This window comes from Ruditapes philippinarum, unplaced genomic scaffold (genome assembly GCF_026571515.1).
Source record: "Ruditapes philippinarum isolate M1 unplaced genomic scaffold, ASM2657151v2 ctg802_1_1_1_1, whole genome shotgun sequence".
NCBI classification, from domain to species: Eukaryota; Metazoa; Mollusca; class Bivalvia; order Venerida; family Veneridae; genus Ruditapes; species Ruditapes philippinarum.
This window is the reverse complement of record NW_026866781.1, coordinates 307487-334273: the sequence shown is the minus strand read 5'-3', so window position 1 is coordinate 334273 and position 26787 is coordinate 307487. Positions and strand designations below refer to the sequence as shown.

Here is a 26787-nt window from a genome sequence, read left to right as displayed (position 1 = left end):
ATGGTAAATTAGTGTAGATTGTTTATGTTCTGTATTGCCTTAAAATTACTCCTGATAAATTTATGGTCCCTTATCAATGTAAGATGCAAAGCTGTAAGATTTGAGTAGCAACTAAAATTGTTCAAAATAACTCTATGTCAGTTATGGCATAATTATGTGTCTTCTTAATATATATTTATTTACTTTTAAAAATGATGGATAAAAATATTTACTTTAAAAAAATGATACATGAAAAAATATTTTTTGAATATAGAAAAGAAGCAATGAAATCCCTACACTATATAACTGTTTGCAAATAAAATCAACAAGTGATTTACAAAATATTGACTCGTCATTTATTTTAACCGGAGTTTTCACTCAAATACTGGAAGATTAGAGGTCGTATAGTAATTGATATAATTGTATGCATGTAAATGTCTCAACTGAAAGAGGGACGTCCCAAAAGAAACTTATATAAATAATTGAACAAAGCATAAAATGTTATATAAACTGTAAAGATTTTTGATTTTTTATTGTACCAGTTTAAAATAATACTTCATACAGAGAAAATACTTGTCATAAGTTACATTGAAGTAATAAAACAAAATAAAAGTCAGAAATACAGAAACAATTAAGTCCTCTACAATTGTTGAATGTCCCCTTAAAGATAAACTTTTGTTTCAATCTTGTAAATCATTTACTTGTTGTCAAAAAGATATAAAACTTCTCCAACATGGATATAGAAAGTAAGTTGAAAGGTATAATGATTATGATGCTTTTGTCTGTAAGGACTTTATAATCATTTATATTTATTGATATATTTTAATTTATTCTTTTTTAGCATTACATATACTAGCAGCACGGCTTTTACAGACACCCAGAACAATAGTTACAGTTATTTTGTACAGGATTTTTATGTACCTTTATTTGGGCATGGACTTGTACCGTTTGTAATGCTATAATGGCAGGTGTTTGTTAAATGTTGATTATAGTATGTTAATTGTTTGTGTATGATTATACAGGTAGAAAACAGGAGGTGATTAAGCTGACAGAACAACTTATTGCTGCCATAACAAGTGGGGACTATGATGCTTACTCGTAAGTTTATTTTATCTTACTTACGAATTTCTTTATACAAATAACATACTTTTGATATGATAATTAAATATGTCTTTACATTTCTTACATGGGTTTTGTCCATGTTTTAAATTTGAATTGTTTATTTTCACTGCTTTGAATCAAAATATTGATAAGGTTTCACTGCCGACAAGATTGTTCCTACATTTGTCTTAATCTGGCATTGCATTTCTATCTTTGTGCCTTGATGTTTGATTATTGTCACTACTTATATAAAAGCTATGTTAAATTGGTATTTGTTTGGAACCTAGATCAGTTGCAATGATAACAGATTCAGTATACATTTATGTATCCTATATATGACAGGAAGTTTGTTGATCCGACAATTACATGCTTTGAGCCAGAGGCGATGGGTAACCTAATCGTAGGAATGGACTTTCACAAGTTCTACTTTGACCATGGTAAGGGGGGTATGTATTGTGGTGCGTACTCTGCTTGGGTCAGATTGTACTTGTTTCTTCTACCTTTGTTTTCCCTCTTTTTTTTCTGTGGGGTATTAAGGAAATGGTTCATAAAATTTTTCTGATTTAAGTTACAAAAAAATTTAACTGTTTTAAAATTTTTTTGGGGGAAAAAGATTCTACCCCTATGCATGTGGAACAGAAAATCCAGCCCTCTTTCATGGTCTGCACGTTTGGTATTCAGATAGTTCATATTTTGAATTTTTCTAAAAAGATGAAGAACACTTTAGCACAGATATTTAGTGTGGTAAGGGTTAAATATTTTGATCCATATAATCTTACAATTATTTTAGTATATACATGGCATATAATATAGCATGTATCTTTTATTGACAAACACTTCCTGTAATAGCACTTTTACAGATATGTTTTTGTACTGTTCTTTATCTACATCTGTATGTTGTAAATTATTTTTCCTATCAAAATCAAACTGTATACAATGTTTAAACATAAAATATCTTAATATAGACAAAATTGTCTAAATGTTAAGGTGCTTGTGTCTACATATATATTTGGTTAATGTATGTACAATTGTGAATGTAGGGCATTTGTTGCTGAGCGGTTAAGGTTGCTGACTTTAAATAACTTGCCCAACACCGCTGTGGGTTAGAATCCCATCAGAGACTTTGGATTCTTTTATTGTGGAATCTATTTAACTTGCTTACTTTTAAAAATTGAGAATTATCTGCTTGCTTCTAGTGTCATGGGGCTACTCGGGGCCCCTTTAACCTGAAAATAATCAAAGAACACCTAGTCTTCCCCACAAGTTGACAAATTTACCTTTTCAGTACTAAAGTGCTTTTTCAAAGCAGCAAAATGCACAGATTGTGTGTGTGCTGGTTTTCCATAGAGATATCAGGGTTGATTCTTCACCATTAGATAATAATCTACTAGTCAGTCACAGGCCAGTGTCTGCATAAATTGAATGCAAATTAAATTGTGAGTGAGCATAATATGATAATAGAGTTCATCTGATCATTTGGTTAAAAAAAAGATGTAAATTTGTTTTAACATGTCAATAGAAGCCTTATTTTAATGAAGACTAAAAAGTGTGCAACAGATTGAGACAACACATTTTGGGTATGATGTGATTTCCATCTGTTTGGGGGGTTTTTTTTGGAGGATGGGGGGAGGGGTTTGACTTGGTTCTCATAAATCATAAGAAAATTAGTTGATGTGAACTTTATAATCTGTAGATAATGGATCCTGGTGTAATTTGGCTGATCACAATAGTTCAGGTATAAACATGATATAAAGCTTGTATTCCCATAGCTTCCCCTTACATGATGTCTTCAACATCAAACTATATACACCTGTAATGTAGTTTCTACCTACTTGTCCGCTGGATTTCTTTACTGGAGTTGAATAATTATTTCATTGTTTGATAAGAATAGAATTGTAAGTAGCATACTTAGATTTGCAAAAATCATCAAACATTAAATGTCCATAAAACATAGTTGTAAAAACATAGTGTAAAATCTTGTTTGATCATACACAAAGTACTACATGTATATCTCACTGAAGCATATTATATTACCTTCAAATATATACATGTATAGAAAACAGTTCCTGTCTGTGTATCACAGACATATGCACTAGAATATTTTACAATTTTAATGAAAAAGTTATAAGACATCGTCAGTGTGGTGATGTAGCTGCTTTCAGATTATGCTACCAAACTATTTTTCTCTGTGCCTTTCTTCACTGTCTATACATGGGTTAGGTTTTCGGGTCAATTTTGTTAAGGCTGAAAATAGGGGAGAGGGAGGTTCCAAGTTAAGTCATAATAAGGCCATATTTTTATCCTTGACAGAGCAACATTGATGTTACAGATAATGCTAGGGTATTGTCATGGATTGTCAGATTCAGATCTGCTTTGAAGGGCAGCTTGATGATGTTTTATTGTTTAATAATACTTTACTTCTGTAAAAGTGCCATAAAAACATTCTTGACTTTACAATTTGTTCTTTCTTCATGTGTTTTTTAGCTGCCTGTGCTTTTATTAACCAGGTTTTCCGAAGGAAAAAACTGTTATTAGATTGGGTATGTCGGGCGGGCGGATTGGGCGGCGCGTGGCGGGCGTAAATCAATTTCTTCTTGTGGCGGCAACTCTCTCTTACATTCTCAACGGATTTTGAAACACAACTTTCACAGAAGCTTTGTCATCAAGTGCCCTGGCGCATATTGTCGGGGTTTTGCGATTAATAATATTTTGACCTAATTAGTGGCCCATTTGTTTTTTTTTTCCTTATAATAAAATATATTAGTGAACAATTTCTTCTGTGCGCAACTCCTCCTAACATTTCTCAACGGAAATTTGACCAAACTTTCACAGAAGCTTTTGTCATCAAGTGGCCTGTCACATAATTGCCAGGGTTTTTTGGCAATTGGGGTAATAATATTTGACCTAATTTATGGCCCTTTGGTTTTTTTTCCCTTATATAGAATATATAAGTGAAACAATTTTTTTCTGTGCGGCAACTCCCCCCTACAATTTCTCAAAACTGATTTTGACCAAACTTTCTTAGAAGCTTTGTTAAATCAAGTGCCTGGCACATATTGTCCAGGGTTTTGTGAATTGGAAAATAATATTTGACCGAATTATTGGCCCCTTTGTGATATTTTTTCCTTATACAGAAATATATAGTGAACAAGATTTCTACAAGTGCGCAACTTCTTCCTACATTTCTCAATGGATTTTGACCAAACTTTTCACAGAAGCTTTGTCATCAAGTTGCCCTGGCGCTCACTAAATTCCCCGATGTTTCTTCCAAGACATCATTCAAGTATTTTTTTAAAATGTGACATACTTTTCTTGATATCGCCACAAAAACACCACAAACGCCAATATTGTTGAACAAAGAAAATTTGACAAAAGACGCAAAAATGCAAAAATTAAGCAAAAATAAAGTACTGTTTTACCTTTCTAAAATATTTGGGAAAAAAACAGGCGAATAGAAACATAAAATTTCTCAATCATTTTTGTTTGAGGAATATTAAAAGAGCCATAATTCCTCCTAAAAGTTCAATTAAAAACAAATGCCCCTTCATGACAAAGCTTCTGTGAAATATTTTGCTGAAAACCTGGTTGCATCGCATTGCGATGTTCCTTGTTCTTTATGTTGTATTGTAAAAGATGGTTGATAAAGTTACTGTGTTCAAGCAAATTTCTATGAAATGTTTTTTAGAATAGGCAAATTAAGCAATAGATAAACAAGTATACAAGTCAGCTTCATATATTTACTTGGAGAATTACATTAATGCACTCTAAAGATAAATTTTAATTACTTGCACTGTAGTTATAGAATGTAGGAAGTTGTAGATTTCATTTAATTAAATATTGGCAAAAATCATTTAGTTTCATTTGTCAGAGATTTCACATATATGCATTATACATCTTATTTCAATCCTCACTTGATTAGTAAAACATGATCCTAAATTGTTAAGCTCTTGAAATATATACCAGTAATAGATATTGTGATATTTTTAGAAGTTCATAATATATTCCTTAACTTTCATTCATTTACTTTCATGTAATCTTCAGTTTTGATATTTGAGCAAGTTTGAAAAAGAAAAATAGTTGTGTTTCGGGTAAGTCTTAATCAAGAGATATTTGTTTTCAAAGTATATGATTATGTTTGAACACCACGTAAATAATTATTGTATTTGTAAATTTCAGTTTTATCCAAGAACAATAAACCAGTGAATACAAGTATTTTGAATCCAACAGTTCATGTACTAGGAGATGATGCTGCTTGTATTGCATATGTACGGCTTACACAGTTCATTGACAAGTAGGTTTCTAGTACATTTCTAAACTTTGTATTTATTGAACTGTTTTATACTTATATTATTAGAGTTAGAATATTTCAATGCTCATTTTTGTCATTCAATCAGTTTGTAAAACGTTGAAAGTTTGTTTTGTGTGAAAGTTTGTTTTGTGACACTATTTAGCTCAGGAAAAAAAAAGATATGATAACTTGGTCATTATGCAAAACTTTATTGTTGCCCATGTTTTCAGACTTTTTAAAGATGTCCACACGAAACTTGGTACTTAGGGGCAGTTACAAGACAAGGGGCATCAGTCTGAAAGCTGTATCTTCAGGGTTATGCTCCTTTCATCAGTTGGTCTCTTCCCAAATTGAAAGATAATTGTAATTCCTCAGACAAATATAAATCCCCTACCTGATAAAGCATATTAAACTTGTTCTTTGTTTACTACAGAGATGGTTTACCAGCAACCAAACAGAGTGAGGAAACTCGTGTATGGCAAAGAAAGGATGGAAAATGGCAAAATGTTCATTTCCACAGGTCTGGAGACCCTTCAGCACCAAATAAATAGCCCAGTACACAAAAATATCAATAGAATGTCAACTTTTTTTCCAAATCATGCCTTTATAAGGGCATTTTCTTTATTCTAATTAATGTTTGCTCATATGTTGAGTATGGATGGGCTTTCTCCTTTATTAAGAGGCATAGAGAAGGGAAGATTACTGTATTTTGCTGGTTAGATACATAAAGGGTTTTGTTTCCCCTTTTAGTTATGGTACAAGGAAAACGGGACGATTCTTGGAAGTCAACATTATCTTCTTTGACAAGATGGCTGCTGATAGTTTGAAGGAAATATGAAAGTTGAAGATTGAACTTGCTTTTAGCAGTTTAAGAATAGAGAAGGAATAAGATTAGATTTTTATGCTTCTTTAATTCTCATTCTACATGTAGCTACAATTTTTTGTATTGCTACTATTTTTCATATCATTAGATGATAAATGAACGGTTGGTGGAAAGTTTTTTTTTTTTTCCTTAGCTCTGTTGTTTGTAAGAAGTATGTTTGTATGTTGGTCATTTGCACTTTCATGTAATCCCTTTAGATGTAAAAAAAACATTGATTAAAACTTGTGTATCTTAATATATAAAAATTTTAGTTAGTTATTAAAACAAACATAATCAGGAGTCATTTCAATATAAATGAATCAGCCTTTAATGTATTAGCCTTCTTTAGCTTATAGAATTTGCAAGAAATTATGAAATATCATATGATATTACTGTTTATTACATTGTTGTGTAAATTTGATATAAAACACACAGATTTTAAAACATTCCCTTTTATGTTGTCTAATATATGAAATATAGATAAAAAAAAATAAAATGTTTTCACAAAACCAAGAGTTACAAAATCATGTTGGGGAAATATGTGTTATGTTATATTTTTAATTTTTGGTGCTTAAATGCCATGTTTTGTTAAATTGAATGAATGCCATAATACACAATTAAAAAAAAAAATATATTGTCAATGTTTTCATAGTGTTCATAGGTCAAAATTTATCATCATCAGAATTACTGTCATTAATTTCATTTGATAATTTATATAAATGATATTACAATTCATTAATCACTCTTTGAATTGCCAATATATTCCGCTGTGTTGAAATATTAGATAAAATCAGTTTGTGAAGAGATATTTTAGGTTTTATAAGTTACCATAATTAAAATCGGCATGACAGTGCTGTGAAAGCAGTGTCTATTTAATGAGTTAGTATCCATTGGAAATTAGAGTTCATTTAATTTTCAATGAAAGTAAACACTGTCTAAAAGTGAAAAACAAAAAACGCAACAAAAAAATCTATATTAGGGAAACTGACATGACTAAAATCTTTTGGGTTCCCGTTTGAAAGAGAAAAAAATGTGTATATGGGGGTTAAAGGGGAAATTTTTTTTTTATATTCTATTGGTCTCAATCAGAGAATCAAAAATAAATTTTAAATTCATCGTTTTTCTTTAAAATTATAATAGGGGAGGTGGGATTCTTTTTAAGATCATTTCAGGCTTCAGGCATTTGTGTTGTGTTTCTTCTCCTGACTTTCAAGGATGCTTCAGTATTTCGTCAGTTTTTCTTCACTAGAAAACAGATCTGCATAATTCAAGTTAGTACTTTTAAAAGTCCTTTTTCTAAGAAGGTAGTATAGTTTATTTTGAATCACTCATTTCTTGATACTGTGTTCCAATCCAGTCAGAGACTTTCTTGTATGTTTACAAGCAACAGAAGGTAAATGGTTCTGCTGGTATACCTGCATGTGCTATATATAATACAGAAAGGGGCACCTGGTCTTCCTTCACCAGTAATGCTGGAATGTAACAATTCAACATAAACACTATATGACTTGAAAATATGAAGAATATGGATGCTCTTATTAGCTATAGTTATTCCAAACTGTCAGTTGAAGTAGCTGATATTACAGGATAAAGCTGAATTATAAAATATAAATTACACTAACACTAGATACTGTCACAGCTGTCATACATGTGCTATTACAACTTTAAGGTGTGTTCTTTCCATGTGAAACAAAAAAGTAGCTCCTAATATATTATGTAGTGATCCTGCAGAAGAAAAACTGTACAATATAGAACCAGAAATTTCTTGGATATTATGGTTTGTAGTCCAGATATCATTGCCTTTATGGTTCACCTATTGAACATCCAAACCTTGTAGTTTACTGAACACACTCAATATCGTGTTTCCTGTTTAAATACTGATCTGTGACAAAGCTATTAAAACATAAATCTATACACATTGACATGACTATATGGGGAAACACAACATCAATGTGTGAGGCCATTTTTTATTATTCAATTTTTTTGTTTGTTTAATATTTTGGAAAATACTCCATTTGCACAACTATACAAAAAATGAAATAAAACATGCACTATTTTTAATTTTATCCTTGAAATTATGTATACATTTGTATCATGCTTTCTTTATAGATTGTCTTAGTTATTGAGTATAAATCCTGTTTTGTATTTGTATAGATAGATATTTTGTTGCATATTGTTTTAGTATTTATTCACATTATATATGTATAGCAAACAAAGTTTGGGTTATAGTCACAACTATCTAACATAAGAGATGTGTTTTTATTATATATTTTTATTGAATAATTGGCAGCTTACTAGCACCACAGTTTGTAAAACAATTTGATTTTGAACAAACTCTGTAAACAAAACATTTTGCTTCTTAAAGCTCACATATATTGTCAGGATATTAAATAACTTTCAATTGTGTTGATGAAAAAATAGGAAAGAATGCATTTTTAAAGTTAGAAGTTTGTATATAGTTTTCGTACAGTGATTTTGTTTTGTCATAAAAAAGCATTTTTAGCTAAGTGTTTTTAAATGGATAACACTTTGCCCTTCTTGAAAAATCAGTTTTGCTCTCATAATTCATGTAATTTTAGAAATACATTAAGATATTTAAACTGAATTTAACCAGTAAATTAAATTGTCATGACATTTATAATTATGACTAAGTTTATATAAAATGAAGATACAAGTTATTCTAATTGACATGTACAGAAATAATAGGTAAATGTGGTGATATTGAAGTTTCCCATTGTGATACTTGTCACATTTCCATACTGTGTCACTCACTACAAAATGTGTTAACAGCTTATCAATCAGAATATACGAGCCGCGTCACGACAAAACCAACATAGTGCGTTTGCAACCAGCATGGATCCAGACCAGCCTGCGCATCCGCATGGATCCTGATCAGACTGTGCGGATGCACAGGCTGGTCTGGATTCATGCTGGTCACAAACCCATTATGTTGGTTTTGTCATGACGCGACTCATATGATGTCATACACAATGATTTACCTCAACAAATGATGCCAGTCCCATTAAGATCTAAATGACTGTTTTAATATGAAAAAATATAAACAAAGTTTGTTTCTCCTTCATTAAATGTGAACGTTTGATCTCAGTTGGTAGAATTTTCTGTGCTTTGTGAGGTCATAGGTGTAATATATATGAGACATTGTCAAGCATTTCAACCACCATCTGTATGACATTTTCTGTAATGTTTGCAGTGTACTTGTGACATTCTCTGTGACATTTACTGTATATAAGTGACATTTTCTGTTACTTTTATAATAACAATAATAAATATATTCTAGAAACAGTAAAATTACTGTAACAATTGAAACAAATTCTATTTAACAGTGCTGATGCTTTAAACCTTTTTTAAGGTAAGAAATATTTTATGACCATTATGATTATGACATCTATAATATGATTATAAAAGGTTAAATTATTACATTGAAAAACTTGTAATTTCTAGTGACTGCAGTGTTCATGACATTACTCTGTGATATTATACAAAAAGAGGTTATCTTCTTTAACAAGCCAGCAATCAGTGTATGGCTATATTATGTCCTTAAATCTACTACAAAATTTGAGATTCATTTTTAATCGGCATTATTTCATCTGTTTTCATTAGTGTGTGCCATTGACTAAATGCTTTAATTGCTTACAATATTTTTTGCTATCCTATTTTACGCTGCTTTATTATCTCTAGATTATAAAATGTAATGATAATGATTTCATCTCATGTTATTAAATTCAGTGTATTATGCATAAAGGGTGTTTTAATAGAAACCAGGTCATACACATTGTGATATGTCCTATAATGTCAGAATACTTATGGCAAGTTCCATGTTATATTTTACATATAATATACAAGGGTAAATAAACCTTCATTCTACCAAACATGTTTTCTGTTAGCAAATTGTTGTATTTGTTTCTTACCATGATAACAAGTCCATGAATTTCACCTTGCATTCACAATTATGCATTTTTTTTATAATGACAGATCTGTACATAGCTTGTCTTTCTTAGTATGGATCTGCTTATGAGATACATAAATTTTCTTTTGATTATCAACAGAGGAATGACACACAAGCTGAGTTTAATCATGAAATAAATGTTAATTTGATAGTGATGTCTCTTCAATGTGAAACATGCATTTCATTGTGTGAGATATTTTGTAGTTTTACAGTAGACCAAGCTAGGTTTCTTCTTTTTCTTTCCAACTTGAGTGGTAGTGCCAGATTTCTCAAAACAAGCAATAAATTTGTAAGCTACCTCACACAAAATTGGATATTGTTTCTGTCATGAAGTCTTTTAAACTTTAAATTGTATACAAATATTTTCTATTACCTGGTGAAAAGGTATGAAAAAAGAGATAACAAAAGTAACCATTTGTGAATTTGGAACAGCGATATTTTCTCGAACCATCCATAATTGCTCTTATAAATATTTCATATGAAATATACTTGTTTGCTTATCTTTGGTACAATTTATGATAACTTTATTACAATTTTTTTTTCAAAGAAAAGGATGTAGGCAATTTGACTAAGTCACATTTCAATATGACTTCTTCCTACACTGTTAAAGCTTTTGTAAGTGCAATATGTTAATTAATCAGCTTTGCAGGTTTTGTCAGTCCAAACAATTTGTTTTTCTGTACAATGTTGTTGTTTTTATAATGTTATACATAATATTTTTCTTGTGATTGTTTACAGCCAGAAAGTGAACAAAAATATATTTTTGTTTTAAATATTTTTTTCAACCAATTTAAACAGTAAATTTCAGTAATATGAGGAAATAAGTATTTTCTTAATAGAAAAGATTGAACATTTTAGAGTTTTTCTTGTAGCATTTCTCCTTGCCTTAAGTTAAAGGTATTGTTGCACTTTTTGTAACTAAATATAGGTATAAGCTGTAAAGTGAGGATATTCTGGATTATAATTTATTTCACATATACCACTATATCATAAATTATAGTCAGTTACTCTCTTTTATATGTTGAACAAGATTTATAACTACTGAAGGCATGGCACATTTCTATAATTATACATGTATTATAAAGATTTGATAATCAGTTTTTAATGATTTTTCGTTTTAAATTAGATTACAGAATAAGGACAGAAACATTAAGAATGTAAATACACTACTGTAATGGAAGTCATAGTAAAAACTGCTGGTATTGCTTAATGATTTACGCTGATATAAAACACAAAAATATTACATGATAATTTACTGTAATTTATTGGCAGTTAATATGTGAAGAGGAGTAGTATCTAAGGATTCTAGCTGCATGGGTTCAAACCCCATCACAGGCAGGCTGCTGTTTCCTTGTGCAAGAAACTTTACACTCGTTGCTTAGTATTGGTTGGTTTCAGGAACTTATTCTAGAATGTGTCTGAAAGTTTATAGCTGTCTACATAAATTCTGTATGAACAAATTACATTTAGGTGGCTTAAGTCACGTTTGTTTGTAAACAAGAAGTCAAAACTACAGATGATTTTTTTGTGAAAAGGTTTCTTGCATTCTTTTACTTCAGGTTCTTAATATTTCAGTACTTTAAATTGTCAAATAATTTATCAGCTTTGAACTCTAGGATATTAAATCAAAAAGAGATGAAAATTATGTATAACAGTTTCCAGCATTTTTTACTATGTTTTTTTTCTTAAGAAGTTGATGTATGTATAAGCAAACATGATTTTTTTTGTCATTCAATGTCGTGTGTGGGATGTTATTTGAAAGAAAGTTTTTATTTTTCTTCTTTTTTTTTTGCATATTGGATTTTCTCTCCTAATATAATTTGGGAGATTTATATATTATTATATATAATTATATCTATATATATATGAGAATTTTATTCATTAATGTTATAAACCTTAAAATTTTGGGGAAGATTCTCAAATTTTCTCCACCTATGTTAAAGTATATATATAGAATAATACAAGTTTTTTTTTCTATATATTTTCTATATTATGGTAGATAACATGTTTGTCTGTTTTCAACTCCGTCTTTTCTCCAGATTGATTTGTGTTCCAACTATAGATGTTGTCTTGTTTTTTGAAAATTTTACCTCCAGTTTATAATCTGTTGTAACAATCACATGTTCAGTATGCAAGTAAAAATCATGATCATTATGGTATACCATTCTGTAACTGTTGATCAATGCATATAGTGCTCTATGTACTTCTGATAATTTCTGGTTGAGTAACGCTTGGCTTATACTCCCAATAGCTTCTGTTCATTATACTAATCATGAGAAAACAAAGCTACTTACAAGTTACTTTCATTTTTTTAACAGAACGGATTGAGGCCGAATTTTTCAGTAAAAACGTAAGCATTTGAGATGTTTAAAATCAGAAATTTGTAAAAACTAAACAGGGTCTTTAACATCACAAACTTTGTTAGAATTACTTTTTCTATGTATGTTTGAATGTTAGTGTAAAGTTTTTAGTTAGGTTATATTGAGCGCATTGTGAGTGTTACAGGAGGTTATTTAGCATCACTCTTGTTGTATGTCTTCATTGTAGTACTGGCAATGAATATTTCTCCATACTTTTTCAATAAAACACATCTCGATTATTATACATATGCGTTTTATTATTCTTTTTTATCGTACTAATGCCATATCAACTCAGAACAGATGTCATATGTCAAATACATTTACATAACATAGGTAGGAAAAGTATATGTATATGTTCCTGATGTTACGATGTGACTACCTGGAGCAGTTAGCTATCGAAATTAGATATGTCCATGTATCATAAAACAGAAAAGTTAAATGTGTTCGGAGATAAGAAAGAAAAGATGTCCGTATGCAATTATAAACCATTGCTGAGTTGACAGTTACCCAACTATAACAGGTATGCCGAGTCCAGGTTGATAATTGTGATTTGATTTTGCTCTTTCAAGCGCATGGATTTCTGGCTCAAGTTTGAGCCAAAACGAGGCTCTATCGCCAAACAGGTTTTGGTATGCTGATGATTTATTTAAGCCAATCCTCAAATAACGTTGTGTGTCCGAATTATACTCTGGCCAAACTATAGCGTCTGGTACATTCACTGGAAAATTTGGATCTCTGGAATGATATGAAAGTAAAAAGTCTTGTAAATGATCACAGTAACCAATTAAAACAAACTTTTCAAAATGAACATTTAAAATGCGATAAATAGTTTTATATCTAGAAAATATTTCATGCTCTGGCATTATTCTTTAAAAATTGAACTATTTGTTTAGATATAAGCCGGGGAAATTTACCGTGAAAATAAATTTTATTACATTCAAAAACCTACCCAGTTTTCGCAAAATTACTCCACATTGTCATTATATTTGTAGAAAGTTGTTCCTCAATTGCAGGAACATTATCGCGGAATCCCATTCCATCCGCCATAAGATCTGGGAAACCAAATACGAACGGTAACTCATCTCCGTGATTTGCGCCAGATACCCATGATGGTGACTTGTTGAAAGCCGCTCGCACTTTAAACTGATATAAAAATGTCTTTGACTTTGATGAAGAATTCGCATGCGCTCTTATACTAGATAAAACAGGCATGAAGAAATTGTAATCTCCCGAAAATTGTAAGAATTTTTCTCTTGTGTAAATATCGTTATGTAGATCTCTCCAGTCTGTGTAAACATGGGCAGCCGTGTCTTTTGTCAATTGACTAACGTTTCCACGATAATCTTTAAAGTAAAATGGAATGTAGAAATTATTGAAAAAATCTCTAGTGATACCCTTGTCAAATGTTTTGTTTATCTGCTGGACCATAAACGGCTGTATAGCTAACAGAGTAACAAATGCACCATCGTTATTATTGACTCCAGCCATCAAGTCCAAGTCCTTAAACATATCTATTCCGGAAGAAAACAAACGGTTTTGTGGAAACCTTATAAAATCGTTGTCATAGTTCGGTACCCACTCAGCCCTGAAGACTGTGTCATCTTGTGAGCCCACGCGACTGTTGTTCACTACGGTCATAGCGTCAAGTTTCTGTAAACAATCTACAGCAGCGTCCAGGTCATTATCTTTGCAGCCTAGCTTATTAGCTAATCTTCTTGCATATTTTATAGGATCAGGCTGATATGCCCAGGGGCACAATGGACTGCCACTTTCTGTTATGAGGCGTTGAAATAGACCTTTGTTTCCAGGATATAATGCGTGATAAAGCACACTTGATCCCCCTGCTGATTCTCCAAATATCGTAACACGATTTGGATCCCCTCCAAAACTTTCAATATTGTCGTGTACCCATTTTATTGCTAACTGTTGGTCCCACAGTCCAGCATTTCCCGGATACTTGCTGCTTCCAGTGCTAAGAAATCCTAGAGACGTGATCCTATAGTTCATCGTTACAACAATAACATCACCAACTAATGTTAAATTCTCTCCAGAATACATTTTACTTTGTCCTATCACATACGCGCCACCGTAAATCCAAACCATAACCGCATAGCTCTTATTATTACCTTGCATACCGGCATTTTCTGGCGTGAACACATTTAAAGAGAGACAATCCTCGTCTACATACGGATATCCGGGAACCCATCCCATCATCATGAATAAATCCTGCGGACAAGCTGGGCCGAAATCGGAGGCATTGTATGGATTTACAAGGTTCGCTTTAGGTACCGGTTTTCGAAATCTTTTGCTACCTGTAGGTGACTCGGCATATGGAATCCCCAGAAAAGCGTTCACGTTGCCTGTTTTTCCATTAAATGTCGTTTCAGCCTTCTTACCAATGATAGTACCAAGACGTGTGTTGAGGAAGACTTCATCCGCGAGACTACGCATGATACAACATAGTCCTAACAAAACCAGCAAACAGGCTTTGGGTTTTAATTCCATCTAAATACTTAAAAAAGTAAATCAGTGTTAAAGTGGTAAATTAAAGTCTTTTTTTTTTTCAGTCTCTTGTTTTTAAGAGCGAACAAAGTCGTCTATAGCCTGTACAAATGGTCAGTACTTTAAACGACTGAAATTGTAAAGGTTAAATCCCTGATATTTTTATCTACTGTCTATAAACATTATCCTTAGTTACCATAACATCTGAAGACGTATTCGTCATCTTTCATCTGATGAACTACATTTCTGAGTGAAAACAGATATGAATTACTGTGGAAGGTATATGATTTATATGAGTTAAACATTGAAGAGATAGTCAAAATATAGTTCAACAATGAGGTTGTTACCCATTTTAGTCTTTGGAAGCTACACGTAGCTATGTTAAACAACAAGTTGATGACAATTTTATTTCAAAAGGTTAACCAAAGGCGCTAATTAAGATGATAAGGACAGCATGCAGACTGCACATAAGATATTTGAGAAACAATTTTCAAAATTCTGTAATAAAAGTCTTAGTCAAAATACATAATTTGAAGAAGAGGCATCTCTTTGCATCAGAGTTTTTTGTTATCAGCCATAGTATTTTTTTTCTAATAATGACGGGTTGCGTTCCAGTGCTAACAGTATATTTGATATCGGAAGTTGACGCGGGGATAGTCTCCATTGACTTTATAATATTCACTGACACCGGAATCTACATGTATGTATATATAAACATTCAAATCATATTTCATATAGAACTCGTTTAAATGTTTTATATACATGCACTTGTGAACCATTGTTTTCTTTCTCGATTTTTCATCTTTTATATGTTCTTTGTTTCTTATCCACTTTTTTCATTTATTTGTCTATTACTTATTCATAAAATTTTATTATTTATTTATTTCATTTATTTATTTATTTATTTATTTTTATTTTAATGAAGCTCTCCGATGAAACAGCGTTTGTCGTTTCTTAATAAATGTACTCGTTTAAATTAATATTAATATACATTAATATACTACTTTTTTATTACTATTTTTATTTTTTGTACGCTTATTATTTTTAGTGTTCTGTTACAGTTTTCTAAAAGTTCCTCATTGACAATAAAGCTGAGTTGGTCATATTTTGTTTCTTGTGTGGTTTGACAATTGGTACAGCAATAGTGATTATTGTATAGCAGTCAAAATGCCATCTTGTTTACATTATTCAGCGCCATTTTCTTCAGGTGATACAAGTTTACAAGCATCTAACACATTTTAATTCTATAATTACAACATTATAAAACACATGTTTGCCATTTCTACAGAATGGTAAATTTAATCATTCTTAGACTTTATGTCCCTATTAAAATGCATCTAATACATGTCAAAAACAGAAAGTTATATAGATCCAGTAGCATATAAATATAGAGGATCTTGAATGAATTTTATACTAAATTGAATGAACGACTTGATTGCGAGCCTGTGGCGAGCATAATATTACTTTATTCAATGAGTTCATCAAATTTAGTAATGAACTTACACAAATCTTATATTCTATTTATCACTCATCAATAATAAAACCGTTTTAAGTGAAAAAGAACAATGTTTCAAAGGTGAATGATAGATTTTATTATTCTATACCGTTAAAAAAAGTGATTATCAGAAGAAATAACATGCCCTTTTGCTGTGTCACTTTGATTATTCTTCATCTTATTGGTACGAAGGATTAATTGTCTAAAGGTATGTATATATATTTCATGTAGTATTCTGAATAATCCCGTACTCCCGGCATTGTAGACTAGATTTTTTTTCAAGTCTTAAACATAATTAATATATCGTGCAGTTTGTGCAGACTTATTAAATACATTTTTGTTTTGCCTGTATTTCTGAAAAAAGTATAGTGGTAAATGTGAAAGTATTAAAATTGTTATTGTAGCAAAATTTTGACTTTCATACAAATTACGAAATCATTATCACCGTACTTAATTGCCAACAGAAGCAAATGGTAGTTCAGGTTAATGATCGCTCAGTAACTAACGGAAATAAAAATAATAATAAAAATAATAAAAATAAATATATAAGTAAAAAGCTTTTTAAAAATAAAAGCATTTCTAGGGCTTAATTGGCCTTTTTGAAAGGATTTTTGCGCGTCAGAAACAATTATATAGAAACACCAAAATTATGTTTAAAGTACTAGCTATCATGATAAAACCAATGATTTCTTTTAAGTTTGTACATATAAATTACTTAACTGGCACCCAATTTTTCTAGTATAACGTGTGAAACAGATTCAGATAAGCACAATATCCCAATGAGTGAAACCGAAAGTAAATGAGTCATTCACAGGGCAGAGTTTCAATATTTTAAACATTTTTTTTATAAAATTCAAAGCTTTGTTTGTCACTTTTAACTGACTTAATTACTTCTATACTTACCCAGTTTTTGTGCAATGTTCGTCGGGACTGGTTCTGTCTGGGACACGATTAAATTACGTCCCAGGTTAATTCATATGAATTTATTCTAGTTCCGTCGTTTTAGAAGCTTATTGAAATGCTTTCGATCCAGTCAATATTAAGCAATGATTGTAAAGTCTTACTCACGGAACAACGATTTGTCGCTGACGGGATTTGAACTCACGCGGCCAGCAATCTTTAGATTATTTGTCCGGTTCGGCCGTGTCCCATGCAGGTTCTGTGTATGAAGAAAATGTTGAAACACAAAGACCAATAAGGGGAAGGACGTGAAGTATTTGCACACTTGGTTCAAAATGGCTACCGAGTAATGAATATTTACAACACTCGCACGTATTTTATCTATGTAAGTGAATTTGTGTGTTATTTTGAAACAAAATCCGTATGCCAATTCCTTACACACTCGGTTTTAGGTTTCAGCTTTATGCGATTTGACAGGTGACATTTCCTGTCGGATTTTCTACTCACTTATTCACATCTTTACGTTTTGAAGTTCACCAAACAATACAAATATATATCCGTCAATCATGTGCAAATGGTTTAATTGGTATGTTAATTCTAATAAAGTTTCAATACACAAAAGCGCATTTTAGTTGCAAACTTATACTTCACGCAGTTTTGGATCAATATTATTGATAAATTTATATTATTATCAAGGCCATTTGCTAATATTATGGTATTTTAGTGCCATAACAATCAAATATAAAACGCTAATGGAAGTAGATTTTGAAGGAATTTGAAGAAAATTCCATGAAATGTTAGAAAAGTACATTTTGTATGTTAGAAAAGTACATTTTGTATCACTTAATTTTATTAAATATTTAGATATTGAAAGTTACGTTTGACAAAGTTTAAGAAAAAGTACTTTTGAAAATATGTATATAACTTCTTTGAAAATAAAAATAGAAGAAAAAAGCCTATCAAGATCAAGTGCTAAAATCAATTGATAATAAAATCGCATGTAAGGGTTATTTGTTTTGAATCAGTGCGAGGCCAAGAAATGGTAAATATTGAGTGAATATTAAATGCACTATTTTCAAGTGTGGCAAATACCAGAATGAAAATAAATAAGGAACTGCTGACAAGCCATGCAAGTGAATTAGACAATTTTGCATTTTTTTGTGGTCCAGATTTGTATACAGTATCTCATATCAGCAGGAGTCACGTGCCGTGTAGCAACTGTAAAAAGTTGGACCGTACTTCACTTCAGTGCTGTTATATTTTTCAGGTCCTTCGGGATCATTGATTCCATTTAGTATTGAAAATGGAGTACCGCTCAAGCCGGAGCTAGTGGGTGTGAGATGCGAAAGAATTAACCACTCAGGCCTACGGACTTCGTGGTCAATTGCTACGCATCAAAACTCCAAACCGGTGTTAAATAGCCGATAAACACCGCCAAGACCGATATAATTTCTTAAGTAGCTCTGTGGATAATACAATAATTATTATTGATATCAAAAATTGAGCTAAAGCGTGCAATTAATGAATGATTACCTCTTCTATTAAATTGAATATATCAAGATGTATTTCAGCTGTAATTGAATTGAAGTGATCTCAAATTTTATAGAATGACCTCTGTAGCTCTGAAGCTGTTTCATAACGCGCTACAAATTAATTTATAGAAAGCTTGCATTCAATTTAAAAGGGGTTACTTGACTTTATAAAGTTTCACATATATTTTAACCGATGCTCAATTTGAGATCCATATGAGGTCCCACCCCCGTGATATGAGTTCAAAAAGATGTCACTTTTTTGAAATTCGAGTCTAGATGAAAACATTTATGGATAAAATTAAGTTTGCTACAGCATTAATATCATTATTCTCACAACATATACACAAACTGTTCTAACTATTTAAAGAGTTTTAAAGTTTACATAACCTTTTAAGATATACGATACAGTAAGAGAGTTCTTTTAAAATCATTAAGGTGACATCTCGACATAAATCAATATCTTGTAATAGACTTTTTAAATTTTTTGAGTAAGTTCTCAGTTGTCCACTATGTTCTTTATAGTAGGATATATCTAATTCTACCCACTTGGTTTTGTACCAACAGTCTATTAAAATTCTTATAAGAAAACGAGACTTACATGAAAAAAATGATACATATGAAAGGCCCAAGAGGCAATATAAAAAGGAAAAAATAGTGATGCTCAACCTTAATATTAAAAGCGCCAAAAAATCTCCATTGCGTATTTTAGTGGTACTGTACCGTAATTACAGCCTGCGACGCACTGAAAACTAAAAGCGTAGCAGTAATTCAACATAAAGTAGATAACAAGTATGTCTGACGAAGAAGATTATATGTCTGATGCATTTTTACAAAAATTGTAAGTGTTATGTACATGTATTATCTCAATGCTTGTAAAACTTGAATGCATACGCAACAAGCGAAAGTTGACAATAGCGATTCGTCCCACTTTTGAGTCGCGACTATAGCGATTCGCACATCTTACATAGTTTATTTATACTGTTTCAAAGTGCGACTGTCCACTGACAGACAATTCATTTAAAGAATTTAGGACCGAAAAACACAAACACTTAGGGCTACAGTAGTAGAGGCAGTATCTCTCTGCCAAATTTTAACTGGAGTAAATTCTCAGGGCTAAGTAGACTTACACTGTTAGATACATGTATGTTATATAAGTGTTACTATATAAAGATGATGGACTAAATAACAACAACTAATAAATACAATTTCAAACAATGCTTTTATTATATGAGTAGTCCTAATAAATTAAATAAGTATACTAATAAAATTTAATTTTTATTAAGATTATATTTATGAGATATTTTATATGAGGTTGATTACAATAAACATAAACATTTGTGTTTAGGACTAAGTCCAGTTTAGTGTTTCAAGGCTAAGCCTTATAGTACTGACCAGAATAGGTACCGTAGCTAACCTAACTAACATGTGGTGGTGGTGTTGGTAGTTTTCACTCCGGATCACAACAGTAAGCCACATTGAATTCACAAGAGCACAGTTCAACTACCCCATCGTTCCTGGGCAGGCTGTCAAGCAGTTTACCAGTACTAGTTGCCTTCACTTTCGCAAGGAACTGAAACTTCTGTACATGCAAGAGCAGAGGTACAGTGTGAATGACCGTAGAAAGGATTTCATGATCAATCACAACAAAAGCGACCTGTGTCGTCCGGGAATCTAACCCGGGTAGCCCAATTCACAGTCCAACGCTCTACCTATTGAGCTAACCTAACTAACATTGCCAAATTCAGCTTATTTATACCATTCAGTAATAACTGCAACAATTTGATTGGTTGGCTTTAATATTGTATCTATATACCGTGCAATAAGTATGAAAGATAATAACTCATAACTTATATAGATTAACTGTTTTAGATTAAAGTAAATACCCATCCTATAACATGTTATAGTGTTCTGTCTTAGGTCACTGTTATTGTTAAAGGAATGTTTGTTGAAATGTGGTAATCTTTCAAATAACAGAAGAGGGTAATAAAATTAAGGTTATATTATTATAACTTTTACATTTATAAAATATTGATTTTATTACTATTAACCCACAGTCCACCTTGTCTCTAGTTGTGGTTACTCTTGTTCTAAATATATTCTACCTTGGTATGGTTGGCCCTGTCCCTAAGTCTGCCTTAATTCTACAGTAGATCCTACTAAATTCATATCATATGTATACTTAATGTTTTGCACAATTTTATATTTATCCAATCAGACCTGATACAAGACCAGGGTTACTGTCCAAAGATTGTGTGAGGAGACAGGAGCAGAGAAAAAAAGAAAAACAATATAATGAGAAGAACAAACAGAAACCAAAGGCTGTGTTAGAGAGAGAGAAAAGAGAGGAAGGTTTAGGGGCTAGTTTATCTAGTGACAATAAAGGATTCTCATTACTTCAGAAAATGGGATATAAACCTGGAATGGCCATAGGAAAATCAGGTCAGTGGAACATATAAAATATCTTTTGTATGAAATTGAAATTCTTTAAAAGAGATTTTTTCATGAAATTTCCATGAATGTTCCATATTTGTTTTGAAATCTTTTTTTTAGGGTTAAGAAGTAATAATTCAGAAAAAATGCTGAAAACTATTCATTTAATAGTTTATTTGTTAACACCTTTAATAATAGGTTTAGGTTGCTTTTTAAGTAACATACTGTGTTCAAATTTATAACTTTTAATATATGAAGTGCAAATAAAATATTTTTTGTGTACAGAATAAATATAAAGTACACAGTTGACAGTGATATATTTATTATTCAATGAGTCATGTATATACAAATAATGTATTAATGAATTCTTTAATGTGATTATGAGGATCTTTGTGTACACTATAAAGGTGTTGGAAGAACAGAACCTATTCCTGTAGAAGTGAAGTTGGGTAGAGGTGGACTGGGGAGGGAGGCAGATCAGAAAAGAAAGAAGGATCAACAAGTACAGATGCATAAACATTGGAGTGCTAAAAGAAGAAAGATGGAAGCTGAACATAAACAAACTTTTATGAGAAGAATGAATGAAAGAATAAAGAATAAAAATGTTGATAAAGACCTTTACAAAAGCCAGAAAGTTTGTGAACAGCTTGATTCACAGATGGTAAGTTTGATAATGTATTTCTAGTCATGAATAGATTTTGAAAAAAAATATTATCATAATTAAGGGGAGCTCTGTCAGTCTGAGAGATGTTCCAAAATTAATGTCATTTGTACTTTATTTCGTGAAAGTCGTGATGAAACAGCTCCAGATATGTATCAAATATATATCAAGAAAGCTTTTGATTATTTGGTTACTGATGATGAGACAAATGTAAGTTCTCCAATCCAATTTTGGTCAACGAAATGCAAAGCTGTTTAGTAAAGAAGTTTTTTTCATAATCATATGTATGTAATTTTCTTTGATGATGAGTCCTATCTTGTAAATCCCTATATCTAGCAAAACAGTCACAATTAAGTTCTATAGAAATGTTGTTGTAAAGAAATTAAAGAACTACTACAAAATTTGTCCCCAAAGTACATTCACCTCTTACATGACAATGCACCCATTCATAAGGTACACATTGTGACCAAATTGGAGATTAGAAATTTGTTTCAGGTCAGTAACTTCAATTATGTCTTTGAAACTTGATATGTTGATTTGGATGATGAGGTCCGGCTGCAACACCTATTTTTAAATTGTAGGTCAAGGTCTGTATTACCTTTTCCTCAAATGATCTCTTTATTTAGAAAAATTGCAGTAAACTGTCCATCTCTGAGAAAAGTGGAACCCTGTTCAGATAGCTCTGACTTAAGTGGCATTATTACACTACTGCACCTTGGTATATGAGATGAATAACAACATTGTTATTTAAATGCTGGAACTAAGATACAATATTTATAGTTGTTTCTGCCAATCTAGTTACGTTTTTGTGTGTAACTATTTCAGGGTATAACACAACCACATGAAGCATTTTTCTGGCCAGAAGCTTTATTACCTAGACAAGCTGAGGAAGATGATGATGATATTAATGGTGTTGGGGAAGATGAGAGACTAGATCGTATGCAACCAGGATATAGTGGCTATGTACAGGATGATGTTGACGATGATGATGATAATGATGATGATAATGATGATGATGATTCTAGAGAGACTGAGGAAGAACCAGCTGCAAGCTATAGTGTTTGTATATATTGTCTCTTGAAAATATTATTGTACATTATGATTACCAGTCCAAACATGTGCACGAATCTATTGTAATTGATTTCATGATATTTAAGATAGTTACTGTCATTACCAGCCAATCAGACAAATATTTCTACTCATGCAGTTGTTTTTCAATTTAGCTTCATCTGACATTAACCTCATTTTCTAAAAGGGGTTATAGATGATTGAAGTCAGTTTCTTCTAAAATTCTCCATGTCTTATACCAACTACTTTATACAGTAATTGTTTAAGTTTTTTCTTCCAAGCAAGGAAATTAGTATAAAGATATTTCAATATGTTTTACAGGTTGAAGAAATGTTGGATGTGCTGACTATATACTTAAGAACAAAACACAAATATTGTGTATGGTGTGGTACTAAATATAATGGTATGTTACTATTGTATCTTTGAATATTGTTTACTAGTGTGATCAGTTGTTTATGTTTGTGAACCAGGTGTAAGTTAAAAGGAAAAAACAGCAACATTCATTAAACAATATTCTTATACCTCATATAAACTTTTTATGATATAGCCTAATGTGACATCACATGGTGTTACTTTGATATATATCATCCTGGAAATGAATATCACGCGGTTGAAATTTTTTTTGCAATATTCCCGAGGATCAAGTAAATTAATTAAGAAACTGTAATGTTCTAGTTCTTTCCCCTCATAAAAATCAATAATGAATGGCTCTATAATGCATAGCAGTGAAAAATTACATTAAAATGTTGGTTTTGGTGTAATTATATTATTATATGACTGTTTTTACCCAGTGATGTAATACAATATTTATTACAAAGATTTTTGACTTATTGATGTTTATGCACAGTTGTTTAGAAATACAACCCAAGCAGCTTGGCTAGGGTTATTCTTGTATTGCAAACAACTGTTTATATAAAGCCATATAAACTGTCTGGAATCTATATAACAAATTTATAATACAGCAAACTTTTTTTTGAGGAAAAAAAATGAGACTTCTTCATAAATTGATAGCAGCCATGTATATAAACTATATGAACACCATGACTATCCAATGAAAAGCACCATTACAAACATGCTGTATTATTATGAGCCTTGCCAGTTGATGTAACTAGAATCTCACTTTGGCATTTAATCAGAGTGAGCTATTCAACTTAAACATCATGACTTGAAATTCAAAGTCTTTAAAAAGTGTTTAGAAACAAGTTATCTTATTTCTGCCCTTTTTGAAAGTGAAACTCTAGTTGGATGAATGTTTTATTATGATGATATAGAGACATTATATTTCATCTATATATAAATTAATGATTTACATTCCTTATATGGTTTGAGATATTGCTATTTTCTTGTATTTCAGATAAAGAAGATTTGATGAAACATTGTCCAGGAAATTCTGCTGAACTCCATGAGGATATGTGATGTAGTTTTGTTTAGTTAACTAATTTCTATAAATTCCTGTTTTATTTCCTAATTTTATTTGGGGAGATCCATGGTGAAACGTTGTGGATAAGTTGTTTACAAAGAGTGTCCAGTTGTGGATAGGTCTTGTTTATCAGATGGCAACATAAATTGAATGTTAATTTGACAGCAACTAGATATAGGTGTTTGCCATTTAACTTATAAGTATTATTTTGAACTATGTTGAGTAGGTTAGTAATTCACCAATTGCTTATATCAAAATAACTAAAGTGAAAAGTATCATCAAGTTATGTACATGTAGATATGTTATAGTTATTTATTTTTTTTCAAATTCTGTTTATATTATATTGTATTTAAAAACGTTTGACGTGATGAAAATATTTGGTAGTATGTGTTACATTTAAACATGCCTTATAGGCAGAGTTATGGAAATCTGATGCTAGATGTTGTCACCAGTCAAGTTAGGGCTGTCATTGAAAATCTCAATATTGATATATCATTGATACTCAACAATCAATTAATAATGTAGAATATCTATCCATTTTAAACTCTTGTCTTGTCAAAAAAACACTTTTTTTTGTGTAAAGGGAAGAAGTAAATTTTCTCTTTTTTTCATGCCTTTGAACACAGGATTTAATTTAAAGAGGTCTGTAAGATATAATAACAAGGAAACATACTTTCTAATGCTTCTGTATTCTGTTTGTGGTGAGAAAAACATACTTGCATACTCCATGAATTTGTGAGCCAAAGATACTGTATTTCTGTACCTTGGCATTTAAGGAACATTAAATCTCTAAAGATTTGTCATGAAATGTACACTTACCATGCATGATTAGTACATGTACTTGAACTACACTTCCTGTACCATTACACACATTAGTTGCATAAGTAATTACACTTACATGTGATTAACATTACCACAAACACAGCATTTAATAAACACTTTACACTCTTTTAATTTGTGATGATCAAATTCACAACACTTGTAGCAAATATTATTTTCTTTGAGAAACTGCTTTCTTTCACTTAAACTTTTCATTTTAAAAGCTCTACATTTGTTTAAACTATGGAACAACATATGAAACAGACAAAATCTTTGAGGTGATCCATGTTTCTTCTCTTAGTACCATGGGATTTGAAACATCAGTTTTCCTGTTGGTTATTACCTGTCTTGCTAGTGCAGCTCTTTGAGGTGTAGTATTTGATTTCGGTCGTTTGTTGATTGTTTTATTCATTGCACATGCAACAAGTTTAACAAAGTCAAACATGGAGGCCTGGTTGTTTTCATTTTGTTTGTTAAGGGAGTTAGATAAAGTCTTTTATGCTGCACATGCACATCTTTCCACATCGTATCACACAGAATGACAGCAGGATCATTTTCTAGTACAGTAAGGTACTCTTTCAATTTGGACACTTCTTTGAAAAGTTCAAGATAATAAGGGCCCAATATGGACCTGTCAATCTCAAGTAAAAAAGGCCAAGGCATCAAATTGATGCAAAAATACAATTATCTTTCAGGAAGGCAATAACTGATTTTAATTTCAAATTTGGGGACTTTACAGTTTCAAGAACATGACTATGAAATGGGCTCTGTGATGGAATATTTCTGCAGCAGTTTGGAATAAGGCATTAAATCTATTGTCTTTGTAATTGCCTATAATGGACTTTATACCATTAACAGTACAATATGCTTCCCACAAATCTCTAATACCATGATGATCTCCAGACGGACCAAAAACATCTGAAGTTGTCAACAAAACTCGTTAAACTACAGTTCCTTTTGTTCGCCAGTTCGAAAAAGCGGACAGTTTATCACGCCCTAGAGCATCTATCTCACATAGTTTAGATTCCAGATATTTCACATCCTTACAAATGTACCTATGAAAACCAAGAAGCACATGGGCCATACAGTGAAAATGCAGCACTTCATCTTGTTGTCTGTCATTACAATTGCCTAAAATAGAGTCACGCCATTCGTCCAGTAATCTGTCAGTCTTTTTTTCGTTGCTAGCTCTGTCACTCATTGTAAAAGCTAATTTACCCAGCGATTCTTTTACAAATTGATGTTCAGCTGATTTTGAATTAAGATTTTGATTTAAGTTTGCAAGTTCAGTCACATGATTTTTTGTAACATTGTTTATTGTTTCTGCAGTTTCATGCGCAACTCTACAAAATCCCAAGCTGAGTATATCTCCAGAAGACAATGTGATAGATGTGTCGAGAATT

General features: G+C 31.4%; 3 protein-coding genes across 8 annotated transcripts in view; 2 read left to right on the top strand and 1 right to left on the bottom strand.

The window, feature by feature from the left end:
• The window catches only part of LOC132733704 (calcium/calmodulin-dependent protein kinase type II subunit delta-like), a 118229-nt gene extending 112181 nt beyond the window's left edge, over nt 1–6048 (top strand). For 4 of the 6 annotated variants that reach the window (XM_060720369.1, XM_060720373.1, XM_060720371.1 and 1 more), the window contains 4 exons: nt 1002–1077; nt 1423–1526; nt 5257–5371; nt 5802–6048. In XM_060720369.1, the coding sequence (XP_060576352.1) occupies nt 1002–1077; nt 1423–1526; nt 5257–5371; nt 5802–5919 (413 nt within the window). In that variant the 3' untranslated portion in view covers nt 5920–6048. The remainder of the gene's footprint in view (nt 1–1001; nt 1078–1422; nt 1527–5256; nt 5372–5801) is intronic. The other 2 variants (XM_060720370.1, XM_060720375.1) reach the window with 1 other exon arrangement.
• A 6926-nt stretch (nt 6049–12974) lies between these two features.
• Nucleotides 12975–15426, bottom strand: LOC132733702 (cholinesterase 2-like). Its single transcript, XM_060720368.1, has 2 exons — nt 13507–15426; nt 12975–13292 (listed from the first exon to the last, which is right to left on the bottom strand). The coding sequence occupies exons 1-2, from the start codon at nt 15060–15062 to the stop codon at nt 13061–13063; spliced, it is 1788 nt and encodes a 595-aa protein (XP_060576351.1). The 5' UTR covers nt 15063–15426; the 3' UTR covers nt 12975–13060.
• Nucleotides 15427–19689: 4263 nt separating this feature from the next.
• Nucleotides 19690–25044, top strand: LOC132733705 (G patch domain-containing protein 11-like). Its single transcript, XM_060720376.1, has 6 exons — nt 19690–19824; nt 21202–21425; nt 21824–22077; nt 22903–23136; nt 23467–23548; nt 24500–25044. The coding sequence occupies exons 1-6, from the start codon at nt 19778–19780 to the stop codon at nt 24559–24561; spliced, it is 903 nt and encodes a 300-aa protein (XP_060576359.1). The 5' UTR covers nt 19690–19777; the 3' UTR covers nt 24562–25044.
• The last annotated feature ends 1743 nt before the right edge of the window (nt 25045–26787 follow it).

What these genes read in the sequence shown, in the direction of transcription:
- LOC132733702 (XM_060720368.1), bottom strand. Translation starts at nt 15,062, where the DNA reads ATGGAATTAAAACCCAAAGCCTGTTTGCTGGTTTTGTTAGGACTATGT. An exon ending in AGTAATTTTGCGAAAACTGG is followed by an intron (nt 13,293 to 13,506) that starts GTAGGTTTTTGA and finishes ATATCATTCCAG; the next exon opens with AGATCCAAATTTTCCAGTGA.
- LOC132733705 (XM_060720376.1), top strand. Translation starts at nt 19,778, where the DNA reads ATGTCTGACGAAGAAGATTATATGTCTGATGCATTTTTACAAAAATT. An exon ending in GATGCATTTTTACAAAAATT is followed by an intron (nt 19,825 to 21,201) that starts GTAAGTGTTATG and finishes TTATCCAATCAG; the next exon opens with ACCTGATACAAGACCAGGGT. An exon ending in AATGGCCATAGGAAAATCAG is followed by an intron (nt 21,426 to 21,823) that starts GTCAGTGGAACA and finishes TACACTATAAAG; the next exon opens with GTGTTGGAAGAACAGAACCT.